At 48.3% G+C, this 21,400-nt stretch overlaps 2 protein-coding genes across 7 annotated transcripts in view; one reads left to right on the forward strand and one right to left on the reverse strand.

The window, feature by feature from the left end:
• SART3 (spliceosome associated factor 3, U4/U6 recycling protein) overlaps positions 1-4,715 on the forward strand; it is a 31,272-nt gene extending 26,557 nt beyond the window's left edge. For 3 of the 5 annotated variants that reach the window (XM_081037821.1, XM_081037820.1, XM_081037822.1), the window contains exons 16-19: positions 888-1,342; positions 1,845-1,997; positions 2,837-3,027; positions 3,687-4,715. In XM_081037821.1, coding sequence (XP_080893947.1) covers positions 888-1,342; positions 1,845-1,997; positions 2,837-3,027; positions 3,687-3,861 — 974 coding nt within the window. In that variant the 3' untranslated portion in view covers positions 3,862-4,715. The remainder of the gene's footprint in view (positions 1-887; positions 1,343-1,844; positions 1,998-2,836; positions 3,028-3,686) is intronic. The other 2 variants (XR_013992537.1, XR_013992538.1) reach the window with 1 other exon arrangement.
• A 1,317-nt stretch (positions 4,716-6,032) lies between these two features.
• FICD (FIC domain protein adenylyltransferase) lies at positions 6,033-15,426 on the reverse strand. Of its 2 annotated transcripts, XM_081037824.1 has the most exons (4): positions 15,321-15,417; positions 14,095-14,227; positions 13,504-13,854; positions 6,033-8,873 (listed from the first exon to the last, which is right to left on the reverse strand). In XM_081037824.1, exons 3-4 carry the CDS (start codon positions 13,802-13,804, stop codon positions 7,798-7,800), a joined length of 1,377 nt encoding a protein of 458 aa, XP_080893950.1. In that variant the 5' UTR covers positions 13,805-13,854; positions 14,095-14,227; positions 15,321-15,417; the 3' UTR covers positions 6,033-7,797. The 2 variants fall into 2 exon arrangements, with proteins under 2 accessions (XP_080893950.1, XP_080893949.1); XM_081037823.1 differs by lacking the exon at positions 14,095-14,227 and having other exon boundaries at positions 15,321-15,426.
• Between the last annotated feature and the right edge of the window lie 5,974 nt (positions 15,427-21,400).

Raw genomic sequence — 21,400 nt, forward strand, 5'->3', positions numbered from 1 at the left:
TGGAAGCCAACCAAGGCACTAGGGGGACAGCTCCCTGCAAGAAAGACTTCGTGGGGAAGTGATACATGCATCTGGACATCTGGGGGGAGAAGGGAGTGACTGTCAAGGGAAAAAGAAGGGAAGCCAGACAGAGAGCCGGTGCCAGCAGAGTGTGCGGCACAAAACAGCCTGGCATTTGCTGCCAGCCGCAGAACGCGGGGTTTGAGCCCTGGTGCAGGTGATGGGGCTGGAGCTGCAGGCGGGCCAGCTGGCCGGGCCCCACTCAGGGCTGCCCCTGAGTGCAGCACGCAGGGGTCAGACTTCATCAGGAAGCAGCGGGGAACGGATAGAAGGGTGTGCATTAGGGGGCCAGTGCCAGTTGGGTTTCAGTGCTGCGGCTCTGCAGGCAGTGAGGAGAACGGGTTGGAATAGAGTGTTGTTACACTCTTGAAGGACACGAGACAGTGGTCTAAGTTTTCAGGAGCTACAGAGCCTTTGTGGCGCGTTGCGAAGTGCAGCCTGCAGGTGAAGTGTACACTTCCGACTCACCGAGGGTGGATCCCGGCCCCATCCGGCCCTGGCTGAGGGGCGCTGGAACGTGCCGTCTGAACGCTGAGACCCCTGACCTTTTATGTCATCGTAGACGCTGAGGACGCGTGTTATCTGTTCCTCTTGATTCAGTCCACGTATCTGAATGTAGTCAGGGTGCAGAAAGTAGCAGGACAAGCCAGTGAGCCAGGAAGGACTTGACAGGCTGGGCGCGTGCGCCGCGGTGTCTGGAGCGAGGCGTGTTCACCACGGGCGTCTGTTGCAGACCAGCTGTTTGTGGTGGGAAGAGCATGTACACGGAACCGCTCCCTGACAGGAAGCAGTTAATCATTGCCGCCTTTTCTCCTGACCACCTGTAGAGCCGGCTTCCAAACGCAGAAAGGTTGAGAACAGCGTTCCCCCAGCTGGAGAGGCACAAGCCCTGGAGGCGGAAATGGGCCTCTTTGGGAGAAGCGCGCCCATAGCCGTTGAGCCCCCCTCGAAGCAGAAGGAGAGGGCGGCTGCCCTGAAGAGGGACGTGCCCAAGGTGCTGCACGACAGCAGCAAGGACGGCGTCACCGTCTTTGTCAGCAACCTGCCCTACAGCATGGACGAGCCGGACGCCAAGCTCCGGCCGCTCTTTGAGGCCTGCGGGGAAGTGGTCGAGGTCCGTCCCATCTTCAGCAACCGGGGCGACTTCCGAGGTTACTGCTACGTGGAGTTTAAAGAAGAGAAGTCGGCCCTGAAGGCACTGGAGTTGGACCGGAAGAATGTAGAAGGGAGGCCAATGTTTGTTTCCCCCTGTGTGGATAAGAGCAAAAATCCTGATTTTAAGGTATGTTCGTGGAAAAAACAGTGCCTTTCATGAAGGGTTGCTATAGACACAATGCTTTCTTCACGCTACAACTTGTATGTACAATACGCAGGGAATAGCTATACTCCGTTCAGAACTAAACTTCCAGCGTTATCCGGGGTGTGTTCCAAGCTGGCTAATTGAGGTCTCACTCAGGGCTCGGTCACTTGGAGCTTGTGTTTGTTGACAGGTGATCATAAACTTAGGAATTGTAACCATGCCTGCTTTCCGCTGGGTGCTGATGTTTTGTACATTACCTCAGTGGATCCTGACCCAAACTCGGAGAACGGCTGTTTTCATTCTTGCCGTTTTACAGAGGAGGACGTACAGGCTTCGAGGGGTTAAGTGCCTTGCCCAGAGCGACTGAGCCAACAGTTCCCAGCACGCCGTCGGCTCTGGTCTGCCTGGCTGGTCCCGGCGGGAGCTGGTCGCTGTGCTGCTTGGGCCCTGAGTGCTTGATTTCTTCCGCTCCTTTCTTCTGTAGGTGTTCAGGTACAGCACTGCCCTGGAGAAACACAAGCTCTTTATCTCGGGTCTGCCTTTTTCCTGCACTAAAGAGGAACTCGAAGCGATCTGCAAAGCTCATGGCACCGTGAGGGACATCAGGCTGGTTACCAACCGAGCCGGGAAACCGAAGGTCAGCGTCTCAGCCGCCGGCACGTAGCCTTCCGAGCCTGGGGCAGCCTCGTTCGGTGTCCGTTCAGAGACGACGTGGTTCTCGAGGGCGTTCCTAGTTAATCTGCTAAGAAATAGATGACGAGTTAGGAGAAGGATAGGTGCACGAGGCTCTGCTTCCGTTTGGAGCCAGATTGTCTTGTTTGTAGCTAATTGTACTACAGAAAGAATGTCCCAGGTGTTTGGGGAAACAGCTTCCACAAATTAGTGTGGGGGGCACAGTGGGGGCGTGGGGTGAGGGGCCATCCTCTGCAGTCTCCTCACTCTTGCCCAGACCCCTCCTTTTCACTAGGCCTCCAGTCATTTCCTCAGGTCCCTCCACTGACTCCCCGTTTTCATGTCATCCCCTTTCGCCCCCCCCTTCGGCCTCTTGCTAAATCCTCTTTGTACTGCATTTTGAGTAGTATTCTTTAAGCAAGAGTTTGGGTGACCTCTCTCCCCTCCACTTCCCATCCAGGGTAATTGAGAGTTAAAGAGTATGAAATGGGGGGGACGAAGGCATAGACATTAGGGCCCACCTGGGCTGCTCCCCGTGTCCGAGGCACCTCGTCCATTTGCTGGATTTATACTGATCCGTCTGTCTGTGTTTTGTTTTGCTGGAATAAGCACAAGAGACACTGAACTTAAGGTTACCTGACGTTACAGTCAGTTATAGAAATGGAGAGGAAGAGTATAGCAGGGAGATGGACCTGCAGGCAAGGATGGTGGCGGTGGGGAAGGCCACCTGTTGATGGGCTGACCACCTGACCCGAGGGAGGAAGGTGCATCGTGGCTCCACAGCTTGTGACCTGGCTTTTTCAGGGCCTCGCCTATGTGGAGTACGAGAACGAATCCCAGGCATCGCAGGCTGTCATGAAGATGGACGGCATGACTATCAAAGAGAACGTCATCAAAGTGGCCATCAGCAATCCCCCTCAGAGGAAAGTTCCAGAGCAGCCTGAAGCAAGGAAAGGACCAGGTGGCCCCATGGTACCGCGGCAGATATATGGAGCGTAAGTGTTTGCACGGCTGCCAGTGCGGACTCTGTCCTGGCCGGCGTCACGATGAATTCTTTTCTGGTGGTGCAGCGTGTCAAGGACAAGGCCAGGGCCGCTGTCCACTGTGGGTCCCAGGGAAGGGTGTCCACAGCACATCCACGCAGAGAGCAAGCCCAGAAGGGGAACCCTTCCTGCTACTCGCCAGTTTACACGTGTGATTTATTTAAGGTCAGAGTTTTTGGGGCTGTGATTATTGTAAAGTCCTCCTTGCCGGTTAAATCCATGTGTAAAACAAAGCCGGACCACCATATGCTTGCCAGGGTAATCTACAGCTCCGGCTGTCACTCTAGAAAAGTCACGTCTATACTTGCTAGGGATGACAGCAAAATTGCAAGGTGATTTGGTGAAGTCTGAAAGATTATAGCCATTTTTCTCTCTTGGGGTGACTACATGACACAGGTTTGGTCCATGCCAAAATTGGGAAAAAGGCCAAATTAAAGCGATTTTTACCTTCTAGTCAAAGTCAAGGAGACTTAGGCATCATTTTATCCTTCTTGTTTTTTTTTATTTTTCATCTTTTGAGTGGTTTAAGACTATCCTGGCTATTTTCACAAATAAACCAGGGGCCATGAATTGTTGCTTCGAAAGGGTACATTCAGTGTTTGCTCTTGCAGGCGGGGGAGGGGAAGGACCCAGCTTTCTCTGCTGCCTCGCGCCCTGCAACGAACGAGCACTGCAGTGGCTCAAGCCGAGAATGGGCCTGGCCCCAAACCAGCAGCCACCTCAGCAGCCACTGAAGCTCCCAAGATGTCCAATGCTGATTTTGCCAAGTTGCTTCTGAGAAAGTGAACGGGACTCCGAGAGAAGGGAAATGCCTTACTTCATGCTGGCCAGGAAGACCACCAGTCACCCAGCTGTACCCTGGGTATGGAAGCGCCTGCACCCACCTAGTTTCCTCTGGGTTAGACCAAGGGAAGTGGTGTCCAAGGAAGGAGGCTTTAGTGCTCCCTCATATTGAGGGCGACAGGAGGAAAACAATCACTCCGTAGGGTGGGCACAGGGTGTAGTTTCTAAGAGGTTTTTTTTTTTGGTTTTGTTTTTAAGAGTTAGAAACGAAAGTGAAACTTGAACACATCGTTTTGAGACTCTGGCCTCTTTTTATAAGACACTTCTCTTATACTCTGCATAGCACATGTGCCCCTCACTCTTTTAATTTTTAAAAGACAAAATGGCAGATGCTAGTAATTCACCAGAATGGCCTATTTTAGTAAAGGGGTGGGGATAGGAGAAGTCACATAAAAAATATTTGATGGGTTTTTGTTGAAGGGGCTGTGTTTTTATATTATGTATTTGTAAATGACATGTCAACCCACTGTTTTATGTTTCCTAAAAGCAAAATATCTGTGACATTTGTTTTGTATAGGAATTCTGTGTGCCATCTGCTGTGGACCATTTTCTTTGCCTAGTGAGTAGTGGACTGTGTCGTTTAAATATTGTTTCAGCCCTTTGGTTTTGTTTAAATACCATGTCAAGTACAAACTTAAATTTTCCCCATTTAGCTTTGTTTATTAAACTGAAGATCTCTTAAAAACTTCTTGTGGAATGGTGCTGAGCTGTGCATTCAAATACAGATGTATTTTGAAATGGGTGTACCTTGCTTTACCTAATAGATGTGTAAATAGAACTTTTGTAAGTCAAATCCGACTGTTGCTATGATTTAAATCATTTCAGGTGCAGTTTGTCTTCAGTTTTAAAATTTCAGTTTATGGCAGTTTGACACTTTAGCTTTTAAGTTTTTTTTACCTCTCATTTATCAAATATTTATTGCTTAGAAAGTGACACTGGCAGTTCAGTATGGGAAACTTACTTTATAAAGGCACTCTGGGAGAAAAGTCGGAATTCTTTCCGATGTGATGGAAATCAGCTCTCTTATCTGTTTAAGTTTTTGTGCATCAGTCAGGCTTAACTTTTCATGGAAAAATGTTTATAAAGGAAAGAATAGTGAGATAAACTCCTTAGGTAGCTACCATTGAATGTCAGCATTTCTCACCCCAGAGCCCATCTTCCTTCATTTCTTCCGCCACCCCCTTCCTCCCCTATTATGTTGAGGGATACCCCAGACGTCATAGCACTCACCCAGTAATATTGTAGCATGTGTCTCTAAGAGATAAGAACGTAAGGGCCATAATTTTATCATCATTCCTAGAAACGTTAGCAATACCTCGATGTCAACTAGTCAGCAAAATTCAATTTCCTATTGTTTCATAAATGTCAGTTCCCCCCCATAAGTTATGATTGGTCAATAACTTCTTAAGTCTTTTACTCTGTAGGTCCCCCCCCCCACCTTGTCTTTCTCTTTTTTGCACAGAACAAAAATTGGTTGTTGTAATCTGAGTTAAATTCGAGCAGTGGCTATTTCTCACCTTATAAGCAGTCAGAAGAAGCTGTGTGGTAGCCTCTTGTTCTCTGGAATGGCCACTGTCTTCCCTGAGGAAGCCCATTCGGTGGGTGAGGATTTGGGACGGTTGGAGACCGACACCGAAGAGCCATGAGTATTTCCTTATCGATCCAGGTTTGGGTGGTTTTACTCTTTGCTGCTTCACATTTCACTGTTTTGTTCTCTTGTTGGCCAATCCTCTGACCTCACTTCATAGTCTCAAATGTTAGCACAGGCTCATCACAGAGGTGAACCTTTTCGCACTGAAACGGGACCCAGTTTAGGTTTGGGGTGTTGACTGTTCTAGAAAGGGATTTTCCAAATGTGACTGGCTTTATGGGTTTTCCCCAGAAAAAATCATTTCAGTAACTTCAGTCTTAGTGAAAGGTCAGTGGTCCATCCCTGTCAGCCCTCGTAGGCAGCTTACCCAACCAGCGGCCTCATTTTCCTATTGAAAGTACGGTCTTAGATCAGTTTTTCTGCCAGAATATGAAGAGTAGGGCTAAGGTCCGGAAAACAATCCCTTCTGCATCCCTCTGACAAATGGGACCGTCTTGTGAATAAGACAGCAAAGTCGGAGGCATTTATTTAACGTAATAAAATACTTTATTAGAGTTAGTTATTCATTAAAATAATATCCTTCACATACAGCTAAAGTGCCAATTTCTATAGTACAAAGCAAGCACATCAGGCTTCCTTGGTGTGCTTATAAAACCAAGATGATAGAAGAGTCAGGGTTTAAGAAATACTTTGGCAGCATACGAATAGGAAACTATTTCCTATACGGGTTTGGACAACTATCACTTGGGGCCATTTCATATATCTTTACACTTAATTTCCTTAATCCTTCAGAAAACCACTCTCAGTGTGCTTATTCTACAATTAAATAGCTGTATAAACATCTGCTACATAATAGTGACCTCATTACTCTCAGGATCTCAATTCTCAAATCAGAGACAACAGTGTCCATATTCACCACCATTCAGACACTGACAAAGTGACGTCCAGTGTTAGACATCATGGGCTCTGTCCCTGGAAGGGGAACGCAAAGATTTCTGACAATTCTGAGTAAATAGCAGCAGGCATATTGGCACCTGTGCCATGTATGATGGGAAGAGAAGGTTCTTTCTATTTCTATAGAATAACAAAGAACTTGGCTGTATTCCATGTAAGACTTTATAAGTTGCTTGAAAACTAAGGCCACTCCAGGGCAATCCATTCTGTTTCCCCAAGAGGACGTTGGACAGTACGGTGGCTGTGGGAGGTGGGGTCAGGTCAGTAAGGGGATAAAACTGCATTTCAAAAGAGATGTGTCTTGGCTGTAGTTAAAGGGTTTTCGTGGTTCAGTAGAAACTGGTGCTCTAATTCAGTATCAAAAGTGCTTATTTGGTGTTGATGTGGCATCTGTTTTCTCAGCTCTGTTCCTTAACATCTACCTAGAGAAGACATTAAACTCAGATTGGGGGTGAGGGCACACTCACTCCCTTGCACAGTACCTACCTCACCTGCAGCATGATTGGGTGGTTCAGAGAAACCCCAGAGAACTTCTAGACTAAAACATCTGGTTTGAGTTGCTGCAAATGAAGTGAGAAAAACATTGATAGAAAAAGCTAGGCTGGCCACTCCCCTAATCTTAATTAGAAAAATAGTCTTGATGTGGAAAAATAGCCTCTGGCACTAGAGTTGGCAGACTAACTATGGCTCAAAGACTCTTCTTGAAATAAGCAAGGTATCGAACTAGAAATGTCAACATTCATTTTATTTCACATCTCAGAAGTTTGCTCTACTAGTAAGAATTAGTTACAACACTAACCTCTTTGTAGGGGAGCAAAAACATCTCAAAAAGCAAGTGTTCAGTCATTTCTCAGAACTGGGACCGGGTTCTGACCTCCCAGGTAGAATCACAGAACCTTGCGGCCAGTTTCAGAGAAAGCCTTGGAGGAGTTAGTCCTATGGCTCTGGACCTTGTCCCACAGCTCTTGGCCTCTCCCCACCTTAGTGCAAATTCTGCTCCAGAAGCTATTCGTCCCTCCAGAAGCACTGGTGCCCCCAAAGCCTGCTGGGACCACCACAAGGACAGGCCATCAGCACGGACAGCAGACACGACATTTACTAGCTCAAAAGAACAAAATAAATAACTTGGCTGAATTATAAGTTATCTTAAGAGACAAGGCTTAATAATTTAGTTTTTTTCTTTAACTAAAAAAGCATTTGGAGGTAAAGAATGTTTAAGTTCCTTATCTATCTCCTTTTGCTTTGGGAGATGACAAGGTTTCTAGAAATGCTCAGTTTCTTTGATTTTCTTTTTTTCTCCCGAACATCCCGTCTCCAAGGGAGGCTTTAGAAGGTTAAGGTTTCACAGGCAGCGTCTCCTTGAACCCAGAGTGGTTGGGTTTGGCCGCTGGCAGCGCCACCGGGTACTCTGTTGTGGCGAAGAGCAGGGTGTCCAGGGTGGTCTCCGTGCACTTGGCAATGAAACGAATGAACGGCCTCACGTCGCCTTCATTGGCGACTTCCAGGACGTGGTAGTACTCCGACCTCTGCTCCTTGCGGATGGTGATGGGGGGGTAGCCCGCCTGCATCAGGATGAGGTTCATCAGCAGGCGCGAGGTCCTTCCATTGCCGTCGATGAAAGGATGGATGTAAACGAGTTTGTAATGGGCCAAGGCTGCAAACTCAACTGGGTGCAGGTTCATGGCGTCCTCGGAGTTGAGCCACTGTACGAACTCGTGCATCTGCTTTTCCACATCTTGAGGATGGGGTGGGACGTGGTGTCCCACGAGGACCTGTGTCGTCCGAAACCTGCCAGCTTCCACCGGGTCCACGTAACCCAGCACCCGCCGGTGGATCTCCAGTACGTCGCTGATGGAGACCGACCCGATGCGGGAAACCAGCGTGGTGTTGACGTACTTCATTGCTGCGTGCATGCCAATGACCTCGTTCTGCTCCTCCAGGCTTTTCCCTGGCACGGCGTAGCGGGTCTCCAGGATGTGCCTGATTTCCGAGAGGGTTAGGGTGTTGCCCTCGATCGCAACCGTGTGGTAGATGTGATGGTAGTACGTTTCCTCCATGACCCTGCGCAGCGCGGAGCTGCCCTTGGGGATGGACATGACCTTCTTCACTTTGCCGTCGATGATGCTGAAGTACCGCTGGTCGATCTCCTCTACCAGCGGCAGCGTCCGGTCCCGGTTGATCAGCGCTTTCTCGTGGTAGGGAGAGATGGTCAGTGCTCTGGTGTACAAGTAATCTGCCTGGATGATGTCCTTTTCTTCTTCGGAGAAGATGCCAAACTCAGTGAGGGCGTCCGCAAAGTCCGGATCCATTCTGAGGGCGTGCAAGAAGAGCTTGTGGGCTTTCCCCCGCTTGCCCTGGCGTTTCATTTCCAGGGCTTGGTTCAAAGCCGCTTTGGCTTCCAACGTACCACCTAGAAAAGAGTCAAGAAAAGCACTGTCGGGGAGAGCAAGGAGTGGCAAAGGACATTGAGGTAAGCTGTGAAGTGCAGGGCCCCCAGGGGAAGCACGGCCTTGGGGGGCTCGTTCCAGCCATTCTTTCATGCTCTTCAGGTGCCCCTACCACTCCACGTATGGTTCCCCACAGCCCCAGGGGACAATAGGCTGTTCCTTGTCCTCTTGTCGCCAAAGCCATTCTCCGTACCCTGGGAGGCATCACCTGGCCCCCGCCGTCTACTGTCCTGCCCTGGTGAATGGCTGTGTTCCTCCGTGGCCACAACTCCCATCACACAGCCCTCCCTGCATGTTCGCTGGCTCTTGGCTACTCTGGTGCTCCATCCTGGCAGTACCTGCTCTGCCCCTGGAGACCAGGCTGTGAGGAGCTCCCCGCTGGACTAGCCCGAGGCCTCCCTATCTCTGGGCCCTTTAATTATTTTCACCTCGTGGTTCTCAGCTGGCCCCTGCTCGACATCCTGGCTTCTTCCACTGGCCCCACTGAGCCAGTGTCAGCCACGCCTAATCGGCTTCTTTTAGTTTCAGTGCCCCAGGCTCTCTCACCCTTTCGTCTCTGCCTGGAGCACTTGCCCCTATGCCTGTTCCCTTGGGTCACTCCTGCTTACACTTGGGTCTCAGGCATCCCTTCCCAGGGAGCCTTCCTGTTGTGTGCCTGCGGCCCCCTTTGCTCCTCCATCACTACACTGGTGGCACTGTATCTGTCACCTGTCAGTTTGTCTAGGCTGGCAGCTCAGTGCTGACTTTTTCACTCTAATACCCTGTGCCCTGCATATGGGACACTCTAAATATCACATGAACAAGTGTTGAGAGTGACGTCCTCATCATGGCAGAGTGAGAAGACTCCACTGTTTCTCCCCTTAAATGTGCAAGTCAGACAACTCGAATTCAACAAAGGATTCCCTGCTCGACACAACCACACCTGAAAGATCCACGCATTGGAACATCCGAAGGTGGGTATGCAGGAATGAGTAGGGGAGTCAGAATTGGGTTAGGACAGGGATGGTGGCCACAGATAAGATTTGGTGTCCACTGGGAGCAGTGGAGAAGCTGGGTTGAAGTCTTTACACTACGGCCTGGATTATAAGGGGCAGAGCATTTTCTCTCCTGGAAAAGGCATCTTCCTTCCCAGATCCCCATCAAGGCACAGGCAGGTAGAGCTGTCTGGGAAGTCTTAAACAAGATAGCAGTGCTGACTGCCTCTGCTGCTGATGGAGGGGGCTGGGGGTGGAGTCATGAGATCATGAACTTGCCTTCTCTGCCTCAAACACCCCAGCAGAGCTCGGGTAAAGAAAGCTGAGAAAGGAAAATAAAACATACCAAAATTTTGGGAATGCAGCAAAAACACAACTAAAAGGGAAGCTTATAGCAAGCATTATGGGCCTATCTCAAGAAACAAGAAAACTCTCAAACAATCTAATATCACACCTTAACTAGAAAAAGAAGAAATGAACCTCAAAGTTGATAGAAAAGAAGTAATAAACATCAGTGGAAATAAATGAAATAGAGAGCAAAAAGACAATAGAAAAAAATAAAGAGTTGTTTCTTTGAAAAGAGACAAACAAAATTGACCAACCTCTGGCCACACTTACTAAGGAAAAAAAGAGAAGCCTCAAAATCAGAAATAAAAGACGAGAAATTAAAATGGACACCACAAAAACACAAAGGATTATACAAGAATATTATGAGAAGCTATATGCCACTAGATTCAATAACCTAGGAGAAATGGACAAGTTCTTAGAAATATACAATCTTCCTAGGCTGAATCACGAAAAATGGGAAAACCTAAAAAGACCCATCACTAGTAAGGGAATTGAAACAGTAATCAATAATCTATAAAATGAAAGTCCAGGGCTAGATGGCTTCGCTGGTAAATTCTATCAAACATTCAAAGATTTAATACCAATCCTTCTCAACCTCTTCCAAAATACTGAAGAGTTGCGAATACTTGCTATCTCATTTTATGAAGCCAGCATTACCCTGATACCAAAACCAGGCAAGGATAACACAAAAAAAGAAAATTACAGGCCTATATCTCTGATGAATACAGATGCAACAATTCTAAACAAGATACTAGCAAACTGAATACAACAATGCATTAAAAGGATCATATATCATCAAGTGGGGTTCATTCCAGGGATGCAAGGATGGTATAACTCAAGTCCATGATCGCATTGACACAATATTAACAAAATAAAAGATAAAAATCACAATTATATTGCTAGATGCAGAAAAAGCATTTGACAAGTTACAACATCCACTTATGATTAAAACACTCAATAAAATGGGTATAGAAGGAAAGCACCTCAACATAATAAAAGGCCATATGTGACAAATTCTCAGCTAATATACTTTGGTGAAAAGTGGAAAACTTTTCTTCCAGGATTAGGAACAAGACAAAGATGTCCATTCTTGTCACTGGAAGTCTTAGAGCAATTAGATGAGAAAAAGAAATACAAGGCATCCAAATTGGGGATGAAAAAGTAAACTCACTATTTGCAGATGATAGGATTCTATATATCAAAAACCCTAAAGACTCTACCAAAAAGCTTAAAAGTAAATAAATACAGTAAAGTGCAGAATACAATTGCAACAAAAAGGATAAAATACCTAGGAATAAACAACAAAGGATGTTAAGGATCTATACACTGAAAACTACAAGATGTTTAGAGAAATTAAAGAAGACAGATATTCTATCTTTCATGGATTGGAAGAATCACCTTAGACCCATATTACCTAAGGTGATACACAGATTTAATGCAATTCCTATCAAAATCCTAATGGCATTTTCCACAGAAATAGGACAACAACAAATAAAAATCCTCAAATTTATATGAAACCACAAAAGACCCTGAATAGCCAAAGCAATTCGGAGAAAAAAACAACCCAGAGGCACCACACCCCCCTGACTTCAAACTATACTACAGAACTCCAGTAATCAAAACACCATGTATGGTATTGGCAGAAAAAAAGGCACCGACCAATGGAACAGAACTTAGAGCCCAGAAATAAACCCACACATATATGGGCAACTAATTGTCAACAAAGGAGCCAAAAACATACAATGGAGAAAGGAAAGCCTCTTCAATAAATGGTGTTAGGAAAACTAGAAAGCCACGTGCAAAAGAATGAAACTAGACTGCTGACACCATACACAAAAATTAACTCAAAATGGATGAAAGACTTGAATATAAGACCTGAACCAATAAAACACATAGAAGACGACACAGGCACTAAACTTACTGACCTTGGTTTTAGAGGGGTCTTTGTGAACTTGACCCCAAAGGCAAAGGAAGTAAAAGCAAAAATGAACGAGACTACATCAAACTAAAAAGCTTCTGCACAGCAAAAGACCAACAAAACAAAAAGGCAACCAACTGAATGGGAAATGTTTGCAAATGATACCTTTAATAAGGGGCCAATATCCAATATAAAGAACTCATACAACTCAACAAGGAAAAAACCGAACTTAAAAATGGGCAGAGGACCTGAATAGACACTTTTCCAAGGATGACATACAGATGGCCAATAGATGTATGAAAAGATGCTCATCATCTATGTACTCCGTTGTGTGCTCACTGTCACCGTGTATTTCACCTCCTTTACCCTTTGTTATAAGGAAAATGCAAATCAAAACCTTGATATACTACCTCACATCTGTTAGAATGGGTAGTATCAATAAGATAAGTGATAAGTGTTGGAGATGTGGAGACGAGAGAACCCTTGCACACTGCTGGTGGGAATGTAAATGGGTGCAGCCACTGTGGAAAACAGTATAGAGGTTCCTCAAAAAATTAATAGAGCTACCATAGGACCCAGCAACCTCTCTCCTAGGTATCTACCAGAAAATTTTGAAAACATTTATTCATACAGATACCGGGGTTGCCAAAAAAATGTAAACACATGACTTGTATTCATCTTTTGTTATTGGTATATTGAGTATTACAATTTTAATACAGTTTTTTCCTTTCTTAAAATGTGTATGTATACATTTTTGGGCACGCTCTCTCTATATATACACCTCTATGTTCACAGTAGCATTATTTACAGTAGCCAAGGCATGTAAACAACCTAATTGTCCTTCAACAGATGATTGGATAAGATGTGGTACTTATATACAATGGAATATTACTCTGCCATACAAAAGATGAAATAGTGCCATTTGCAACAACATGGATGGATCTTGAGAGTATCATGCTAAGTGAAATAAGTCAGATGTTAAAGTACAAGAACTGGATGATTTCACTATGTGGGATATAAAACTGAAAGCAACAAACAAAACAAAAAAACAAGCACACAGATGCGAACAACAGAATGGTGATCACTAGAGAGGAGAGGGCTGGCGGGAGGACAAAGGGTAAAGGGGGTCAAATATATGGTGACAGAAGGAGACTAGACTTTGGGTAGTGAGCACACAATAGAGTACATAGATGTTGTATTATAAAGTTATAAATACAATGTTATAAACTGTTATTCCAATAAATTTAAAACGTGTAAATAACACAAATTATGAACACATAAATAAATGGCATAATCCCCCCCCCCCAAAAAAAAAAAAAAAAAACAAGCACTGAGAGACCGCTGCTGTCTTACCTGGAGAGCCCTTGGTCTTTACCACCAGCAGTGCTGCGTCCTTGGAGGTGACACTGAGCTCCGTGGATGGGCTGGTGCACTTGGTGATGGCATACTGTGCCCTGTCCAGCTTGCTCCTGAGCAGGCAGAAGCCTTTGAGCCAGGCCCAACACTGCTCCTCCATGGGCCCCAGCGGCAGCAGCAGGGCCAGCAGGGACCCCACTACCATACTGAGCAGCATCACCCACAGGAAGCGGCCCCAGACGGAGACCCATTTTGGTTCAGCCACTGCCATTACTGAAGCCATCGGCAGGAGTGTCATCTGGCCTCAGGGGTAGGCCCCTTGCACACACGCAGTCGAGAGAGCTGGATCTGCAAGGTACCAAGAGTTGCAGGAGGTGAGGCAGGGGAAGTGATACGATTAGAATGTGTTTCTGTCTCCAGCTAGTGCCTGGAGACCCCCATGCCTGTTAACTCACTATGACCAGGTGGTGGGGGCAAGCAAGAAGTGGATATAAACGGGGAGGGGTGAGCCTGGAAGAACTGGTGTCACCTCCAGGGTGGTGTGACTGAAAAGTAATGCCACCGCTGCCCAACATAGTAAGCACTTACTGTGTGCCAGGACTTGTGCTGAGCACCAAGGACCTTCGCATCCTATCTCCTGCAGTCTTCCAACAAGAGCTGACGCTATCATCGCCCCACTCTCCAGACGAAGAAACAAGCTCAGAGAGGCGAAGTCCCTTGGCTCAGTGAACAAGCGACAGCCTTAGGACTTGAATTCAGGACCCCATTGCTCTAAAATACCCCTTTCACCACAAATTCTGTGGCTTCTGACACTGGGTGTCTGGGACACAACATACACACATACCCAGATTGGCAAAGGTAGTGCTGAGGCCCATCCTTTGGCAAACACAACTGTGGTGGCCTGATTTACTGCCATATGGGTGGCCACCTCTCCATGCCCTCACCCTTATATTAGCCACATTGCTGTCCAGCAGGGATGCTGCCTGGAGTTTGGACAGTCTGAGCATCTAAAAGAGAAATCAGGGTGTGGGCCAGAGCAGTGTCCCCTTGTCCTCTGTGACAGCAGCATGTGCTTGGGGCTGGTCCGGTCTGCAAGCCATTATGCTACCAACAAGCATTTACGGGGCGACTGGTGTGCTGGGCACTGAGCTGAGTGCTAGCCCTGCATTATCTCACGTAATCCTCACCGACCTAAGGAGTTACCGCAGCTGCGCTTACGGAGAGCAACAAGGCAGGGACAGGCTCAGTCAGCTCCCAGGAGGCCCACAGGGAGCTGACGGGCGTGGGAAGTCCCCAGGGCGAGTCCAGAGCGCCCGGGCTTCACCTCTGCCTTGCTGGTAACCGGGGCCCGTGCACCTGCTCCGGCTGCGCCTGGTGCCAGGCCTCCAGGTCCCCGAAGTGGTCGACGAGGTGTCTGATGGCTCGGGGCCGAGAGTCTAATGCGGGAGGCCGGCTCGTTGATGCAGGAATGGCCCCTCTCTAAGGGGGAACGCTTGGGTGCCGTGGGTCACGGAAGGTGTGGGCCACTGTCTCGTCCAGCTGGTCTGGACGCGCCCCCCGAGGGACAGACTTCTGGGAGGAGCCGGGTTTAGCCGGTGACGCTGCTGCGCACCGGGGAGGAAGAGGTGCGCTCCCCGAGGCGCGAATGTCTCACCCCTCTACGCCAGGAAGAGGGAAACTGAGGCCCAGAGGCGCGGGGACTGGATAAGGTCCCTGGGGAGCCGGCCCTTTCCGACCCCGCCCAGGGCTCGCTGCTCTGTCGCACCCTCCCCGGCTCGCTCCTTCCCAGACCCTCGGCCTCGCCCCCTCCTCACCGCGCGCCGCTGCCAAACCCCGCGGCGGCCTTCCGGGCATTCGCAGGGTCCGCGGCGCCGGCACCCAGTACCTCCTCCGCCACCGCCTTCTAGCCCCGCCCCGGGCGACTCGCCATTGGTCGGCCCGCCATCCTCGTCTTGGCGGATTGGCTTTCCTCACGGGTCCGCCTCTCGCATTTCCGGGTTCTAGCGTCCGCGTCGGCTGTCCCGGGAAAGGCTCACCGTGGGCCACTCCCATTGGTTGGCTCCTGCGTTTGTCTCGTGGCCGTAGCAGCCAATAAACAACAGGAGGGGCGGGGCCTGGGCGACAGGCGGGAGTAACGGGTGCGGAGAACCCCACACGGAATGCGGTTTGGGGACCTACGAGCAAGGACGGAAACTCGCAGTTCCTCTCGCTTGGAGCTAGAAACTCGTAATTCCGCTCGCTTGGAGCTGCTGCCCTTCCCTCGGGTCTCATCCGGGGGCATCTCTCCTGGCCTCAGTTTCCCTGGGTGTAAAATGAGGATGCTGCTGGCTTGCACCTCTCCACCCAGTTAGTCTGACCTCACAGCCTACTTCTCCTCCACCCTGTGCTACGAGGGTTGCGTTCTCTCGCCTTTCACCTTCTCTCTTTGCCTCCCTGACTTTTTAATTTGGATCCTCCAGAGAAGGGCCTGGCCGCTGCTGCCGGCTTCCCAGAGAGAGAAGAGGCTTGTTTCTTGATGCAGAGAGCTGACGACTCCACCGTAATTCACAAATACTGCGATTACACATCCAGGAGGTGCCCAGAGATGCTCAGCCTTAAGATGTTGTGTCAATTGATGGTCGTTGGCGTAAATCCGACGGCCAACAGGAGTCCCCGGTTTGGGCTGCGGTGACAGGGACGCTATTCCGTGAAAACAGCTCAGCGGTGGGACAGCACAGCTGCAGGACGGCAGGCTGGGAGGCAGCCCGGTGTGGCAGCTCCGCTCCCCCTTGTGAGCCGACCTCAGCGGTACAGCTCCGCGCCTGCCTGGCTGCAGAAGACCCGATGCTTCACAGCTGGCCTCCCTGACCCACATTCCCCGGGGGCACCACTCCTGCTCAGTGGCAGTGGGTGTCGCCATTGGAGCCACACAGTCCTGGGTTCACAGCCCAGCTCTGCCACTTGCATGAGTACGTTCAGCAATGGACTTAACCCCGCTGATCCCTTTTGCGTTTCTGTAAGATGGGGCAATGTGATCACAAGACCTAGGCTTTTGTGTGCGGGCGAAGTGAGATCCCACGCGTCTGGCACAGGACAAACGCTTGATAACTGTTCGCTGTTGCAACTCTCCTAGAAAAGATGCCAAGTCATTGCTGTTTTATTTGTTATCTGCAGAGGAAACGCTCACTCCAACCACTGGGGAGAGACCTTACTACTGTTTTGTAGGTCTCAGTCAGAGTCCAGTTTCGGGAAGCCACTGGGCCACAGCACGAAAGGAAGTGTCCAGGCCCAGGCCAGCAGAGGTGTGCTGTCAATGAAAGATACCGTGGGGGGATGTGGCGAGGTGAGGGACCAAACAGCTTTGGCCCTTGCTGGTTGGGCTCCCTGTTTATATCTTGTAACGCCTCGCTTTCCTGAACTTCCAGCCCTTGGCGTGGAGAATGGCATGTGGTAGGTGCTTGAGAAATTTCGACTTGAATGAGAAATATCGGAAGCAGGACCAACCATGGAGTTTTTAAGAAACAAAATCAGCGTGGTAGTTATTTCTGGGGCTTCTTGTTTCTATCTTTGACCAAAGGTCTTGAACAGTGGTCTCTCAGAGTCCCCTGAATTTCTCTGCTGATGGCCCAAGCAGTAATGTAAAAACCCTCCCCAGAGAGCCCGCTGTGCCACCAGGGAGATGGTTGGTGGAGTGGAACGCAGTGAGGCTCTGGGCTCACACAGATGTGTGTGCAAATGCAGGGCCCACTTACCAGCTGTGTGACTTTGAGCAGGTCACTTACCTCACTGGGTACCAGGGGGCTTGTGGACCTCTGTCCCCTCCCAGGCAGAAGGTGATGGAACCATCTACCTTTAAAGGCGCCATCCCATCTCTACTTCTTGGGATTCCAGTGTAAACTCTTGAATGAGTTTAGGCCACGGTAGCAAATCCAGAAGCTACACAAGAACCGTTAGTGAGTAAGACTGCCTGGGCAAGAGCCAATAGGGACAGCTGGGGAGGGTGGGGCATGTGACAGTACCTGGCTTGTCCAAAGTGGGCAGCAGCTTCTCGACGGTAGCCTCCATTTATAACGCTGGGGTGCAGCCAAAAGTTGACAGTTTCCAGTTTTTCAAAAGAAATGTCAGGCCTGGATTTTTAAGCAAAATCTCCAGACTTTTAAACAGTTGGCATGTCTTTCAGCTGGCTACAGAGGGCTGCCAGTTCTCTGCTTAAAGTTTTTTAAAATGAGCAGGAGATGGTGGCTGGGGTGGTAGGAAGCAGTACCACACATGACTCTCAGCAAATAATGGCACGACTGTCTGTGGACACCAGGGGGCAGTAATTCACCTGGCATCACTTCCTCCATTCAATCCCCATTTGTCAAAGAAAATCCACACTCAATTTTCTTTCTCGACTTTGTCTGCATTCAGCTATGTTAAACGCACAAAATATGGTCCCTGAAGTGATATTGAAAAGTTGGCTTTCTCCTTCCTAAGTATTCTGCATCGGTGGAAATTGCCTCCCCATGGCCCACAGAGGAGTTTTCTAAAAGCTTACCTTGACACTTGACAAAGAACCTGGAAAGTGGCTGCATGGGAAATGTGTCCATTATGCAAAACAAAACAAAACAACACAAAAAACCCTTATGCATCTTTAAGGAACAGCATTCAAGCACTTCTTGCTGGCAGAGTCGGATTCAATAGCTTAGGAAACACAAAACTCCCCAACTTGAGGCCATATTGCACTGGGATGGCTCCTGAATGGTTCAACTTCACTTAAAGAAAACACACCAGTTCTCTCTCCCTTCACTCCCAGGTTCCCCTCATATCCCAGCCTGCTTGGATGTATATTTTTTTCTTCTTCTAACTTAAAGCTGCTACAGAACAAGAGGCCCCAGCAGCTCTTCTCTCTAGCTACTTATTAATCCTTATTATGCATACCCAGTGGGGTCCATCCCAGTTTCTGAGGCACCCCCAAGAAACAGAGTTTTTGGGGCCTCGTGTGGCTATCACTGAGCTGATGGCTCGTGCTCTGGAGTCAGGATGCACATTGTCATACAGTGTCGAATTGATTGTCACCAATCTATTGCGATCTCAGACATGCAAATAAGTTCTTTTCACAGCAAGTCTTGTGGGGAAGTGATATTTCTTTCCAAAAAATTAAACATAGCTGCTTTTTTTTCTTGTTAAATAACCAACCACTCTATTTCTTAAAAGCAAGACGGGATCATTATAGCTATAGTAGAAGGCACAAATAAACAACAAGAAGAAAAAATACCCATGCACAACTGTCCTAGATATTCTGCTATCCACATCTATTTTTTAATTCATGAAATATTTCAGACATCCAGAAGGCATAGCGGATACAATGGGTACCTGTGTGCCTGCCACCCAGTTTAAGAAATACCATATGATATTACCAATACACCAAAGCCCTAGGGCATCCCCTCCCCCTATCATATTCCCTCTCTCCCTCCCAGAGGTCACCACCACCACCACCTTGAATTTGGTGCTTATTACATCCATGCATGGCCTCTTGCTATTACCCATATGTATATATTCCTAAATAATATGTAGCAACATTCTGCATATTTTTACACATCGTATACTCCGTATCCTGGAGCAGCTTAGCCTGGTAGTTCTGGCTCCAGGTCTCTCTTGAGACTGCAGTCACGAGGGGTGGTGAGTCTGGGGCTGCAGGCATCTGAAGTCTCGTCAGGGCCCATTTCCAAGGTGGCTCACTCAGGTGGCTGGCAGGTGGGTGCTAGCTGGTGGCCCGGGGCTTCAGTTCTACTCCATGCGGGTTGCTCCAGCGTTCTCACAACATGGCAGCCCACTTCCCTCAGTGTGAGTGATCCAAGGACATAATGTCACGTATGACCTAGCTTCACAAGTCACACACTGTCCCCTCTGCTGAACTCTGTGGGTCACGACATAGACCAACCTTGATACAGTGTCGGAGGGGACTATATAAGGTTCTCCAGGAGGTGAAGGTCATTGAGGGCCATGATGGAGGCTGCCTGCTTTACACCCCCTGCACCTGCCCCTTCTTAGTCCCAGTAGTTCTGCCCAATGGCCCGACAGCATACACTCCAGGCCCCTTTGGCTTTCTGTGGCTGAGTCTTCAGGGCCTGGAGGCAAGGAGCTTGTTGCAGGTATGAGACCTGTGAGAATGGTGAGTTCCCAGTTGCCGACTGCCTTTGCCCCAGCTGTTTAATGAAAGCGTTCAGGCCGCATTATTCTCATTGGCCCGAGATGCCACCTACTCCTGCCTAGAAATGTGGTTGTGTTGACATGGAGACTGGCTCAGGTGCTCAAGATGCCATTTTAGATCACAGCCTCTAAATGATGTGACTAGCACCCTCTCCTCTACCTGCATGGGATGGTGACTCAGGGTGGCAATTGGCCAGCATGGTGTTCGGGCTCAGAGGAGCCACTGTCTGCATCCTTCCCCTTCTCAGGGTTCCCTGCTCTGCTGGACTGCAGGCTGCCCCTTCTGCAGCGTCCATCAGCCACGTAGACAGGGCGTGGGGCCTGCTGTGCAGAGGGGATGCAGTTCGCCCTGGGTCCAGATTGCAGTCCCTTTGGACACACCCTAAAAGCTCTCAGTGGAGCTTTCTGTTGTCATAGTAACTTGCAGACAAGGAAATTAAGATGGGTGCTTGGCTAGCCAAGAAAGCCAAGCTTTTAATCAGCATTCTCTCCTTTTAAATAGATAAGAATTCCTAGGAGGGCTTTGGATGGACATCAAAGGGTCTTTGTTCAGGTGCTGAGGAAATGCTCTTTAAAAAATTATTGTGAGATGAGGGCAGCCCTAGTCAGAGAGATGGTGGCAGCTTTGGAGTTCTTAGAGCAACTGGAATATACGTGTAGAGCCAAGGCAACTTTTTGTTGTTGTTACTAACACCTTCTTTGAGATACAATTCGTACAGTACACAACTACTATTTAAAGTGTACATTTAAAGTGTACAATTCAGTGGTTTTTAGTACATTCACAGACTTGGGCAAGCATCACCACAGTGAATTTTAGAACGTTTTCATTACTCCAAAAAGAAACCCCATACCCTTTAGCTCTCATTCCCCGTTTCTCCACCACTGTCCTCCCTTAGCCCTTGGCAATCTATTTTCTGCCTGTATAGATTTCTCTGTTCTGGACATTCCCTATAAATGCAATCATACAATAGGTGGTCTTTTGTGACTGGCATCTTTCAGCTTCTTCATTCTTCACCTCCTTAAGCTTCTCCATAGTTTCTCCGACAAAGGTGTCTCCAATCTGAGATGAGTTCATTGGCTGGGAGTGCAGCTTGATTGAGATGGATGGAAAGGAGCAGGTTCCTCCAGGACCACCAACCTTGGCCTTTCCTCTTCCGTCTTAGCCTTCCCAGCTGCTCTGAGACTGTAGCGGGGAAAGTGGCCCCTTTTGAAGCATGAGCTGACCTGCTTTCCACAACTCCCTCTTTCGGAGGCTGGGGTGGGAGAATTATAATCACAACCAGCAATGGCTTACCAGGTGCCAGGCACCAGACAGCACACGGGGTAAGACTATCTATCTCATTGTTATAGATCTTTTTATTTTTTTTTCCTTTTCTTTTTATGGGATTCACTTAAAAGCCACCTCTTTTACTTCATGAAGATACTTGCTGAGGATATAAATCTGGGTCAGTTTTCTATTTTTCAGCTATCAACGATGCATGAAGAAATAACCTCACTTTTTACCCTCTGCTAGTCTAGATATTTTACTTGTTTGTTTATTTATTTTACTATTATGGTTTTATTGTGGTGAGATACAGAAAATTGACTATCTTAAGCGTTCTGAAGTGGACAGTTCGGTGGCGCTAAGTGCTTTCACGGTGTTGTGCTGCCATCACTGCCATCCAACCCCAGAACTCTTTGCATTTCCTGAACAGAAACTCTGTCCTCATTAAACAGGAGGCTC

Source organism: Rhinolophus hipposideros (assembly GCF_964194185.1).
Source record: "Rhinolophus hipposideros genome assembly, chromosome: 24".
Classification (NCBI taxonomy): Eukaryota; Metazoa; Chordata; class Mammalia; order Chiroptera; family Rhinolophidae; genus Rhinolophus; species Rhinolophus hipposideros.

What these genes read in the sequence shown, in the direction of transcription:
- FICD (XM_081037823.1), bottom strand. Translation starts at nt 13,804, where the DNA reads ATGACACTCCTGCCGATGGCTTCAGTAATGGCAGTGGCTGAACCAAAA. An exon ending in AAAGACCAAGGGCTCTCCAG is followed by an intron (nt 8,874 to 13,503) that starts GTAAGACAGCAG and finishes ACTCTTTTCTAG; the next exon opens with GTGGTACGTTGGAAGCCAAA.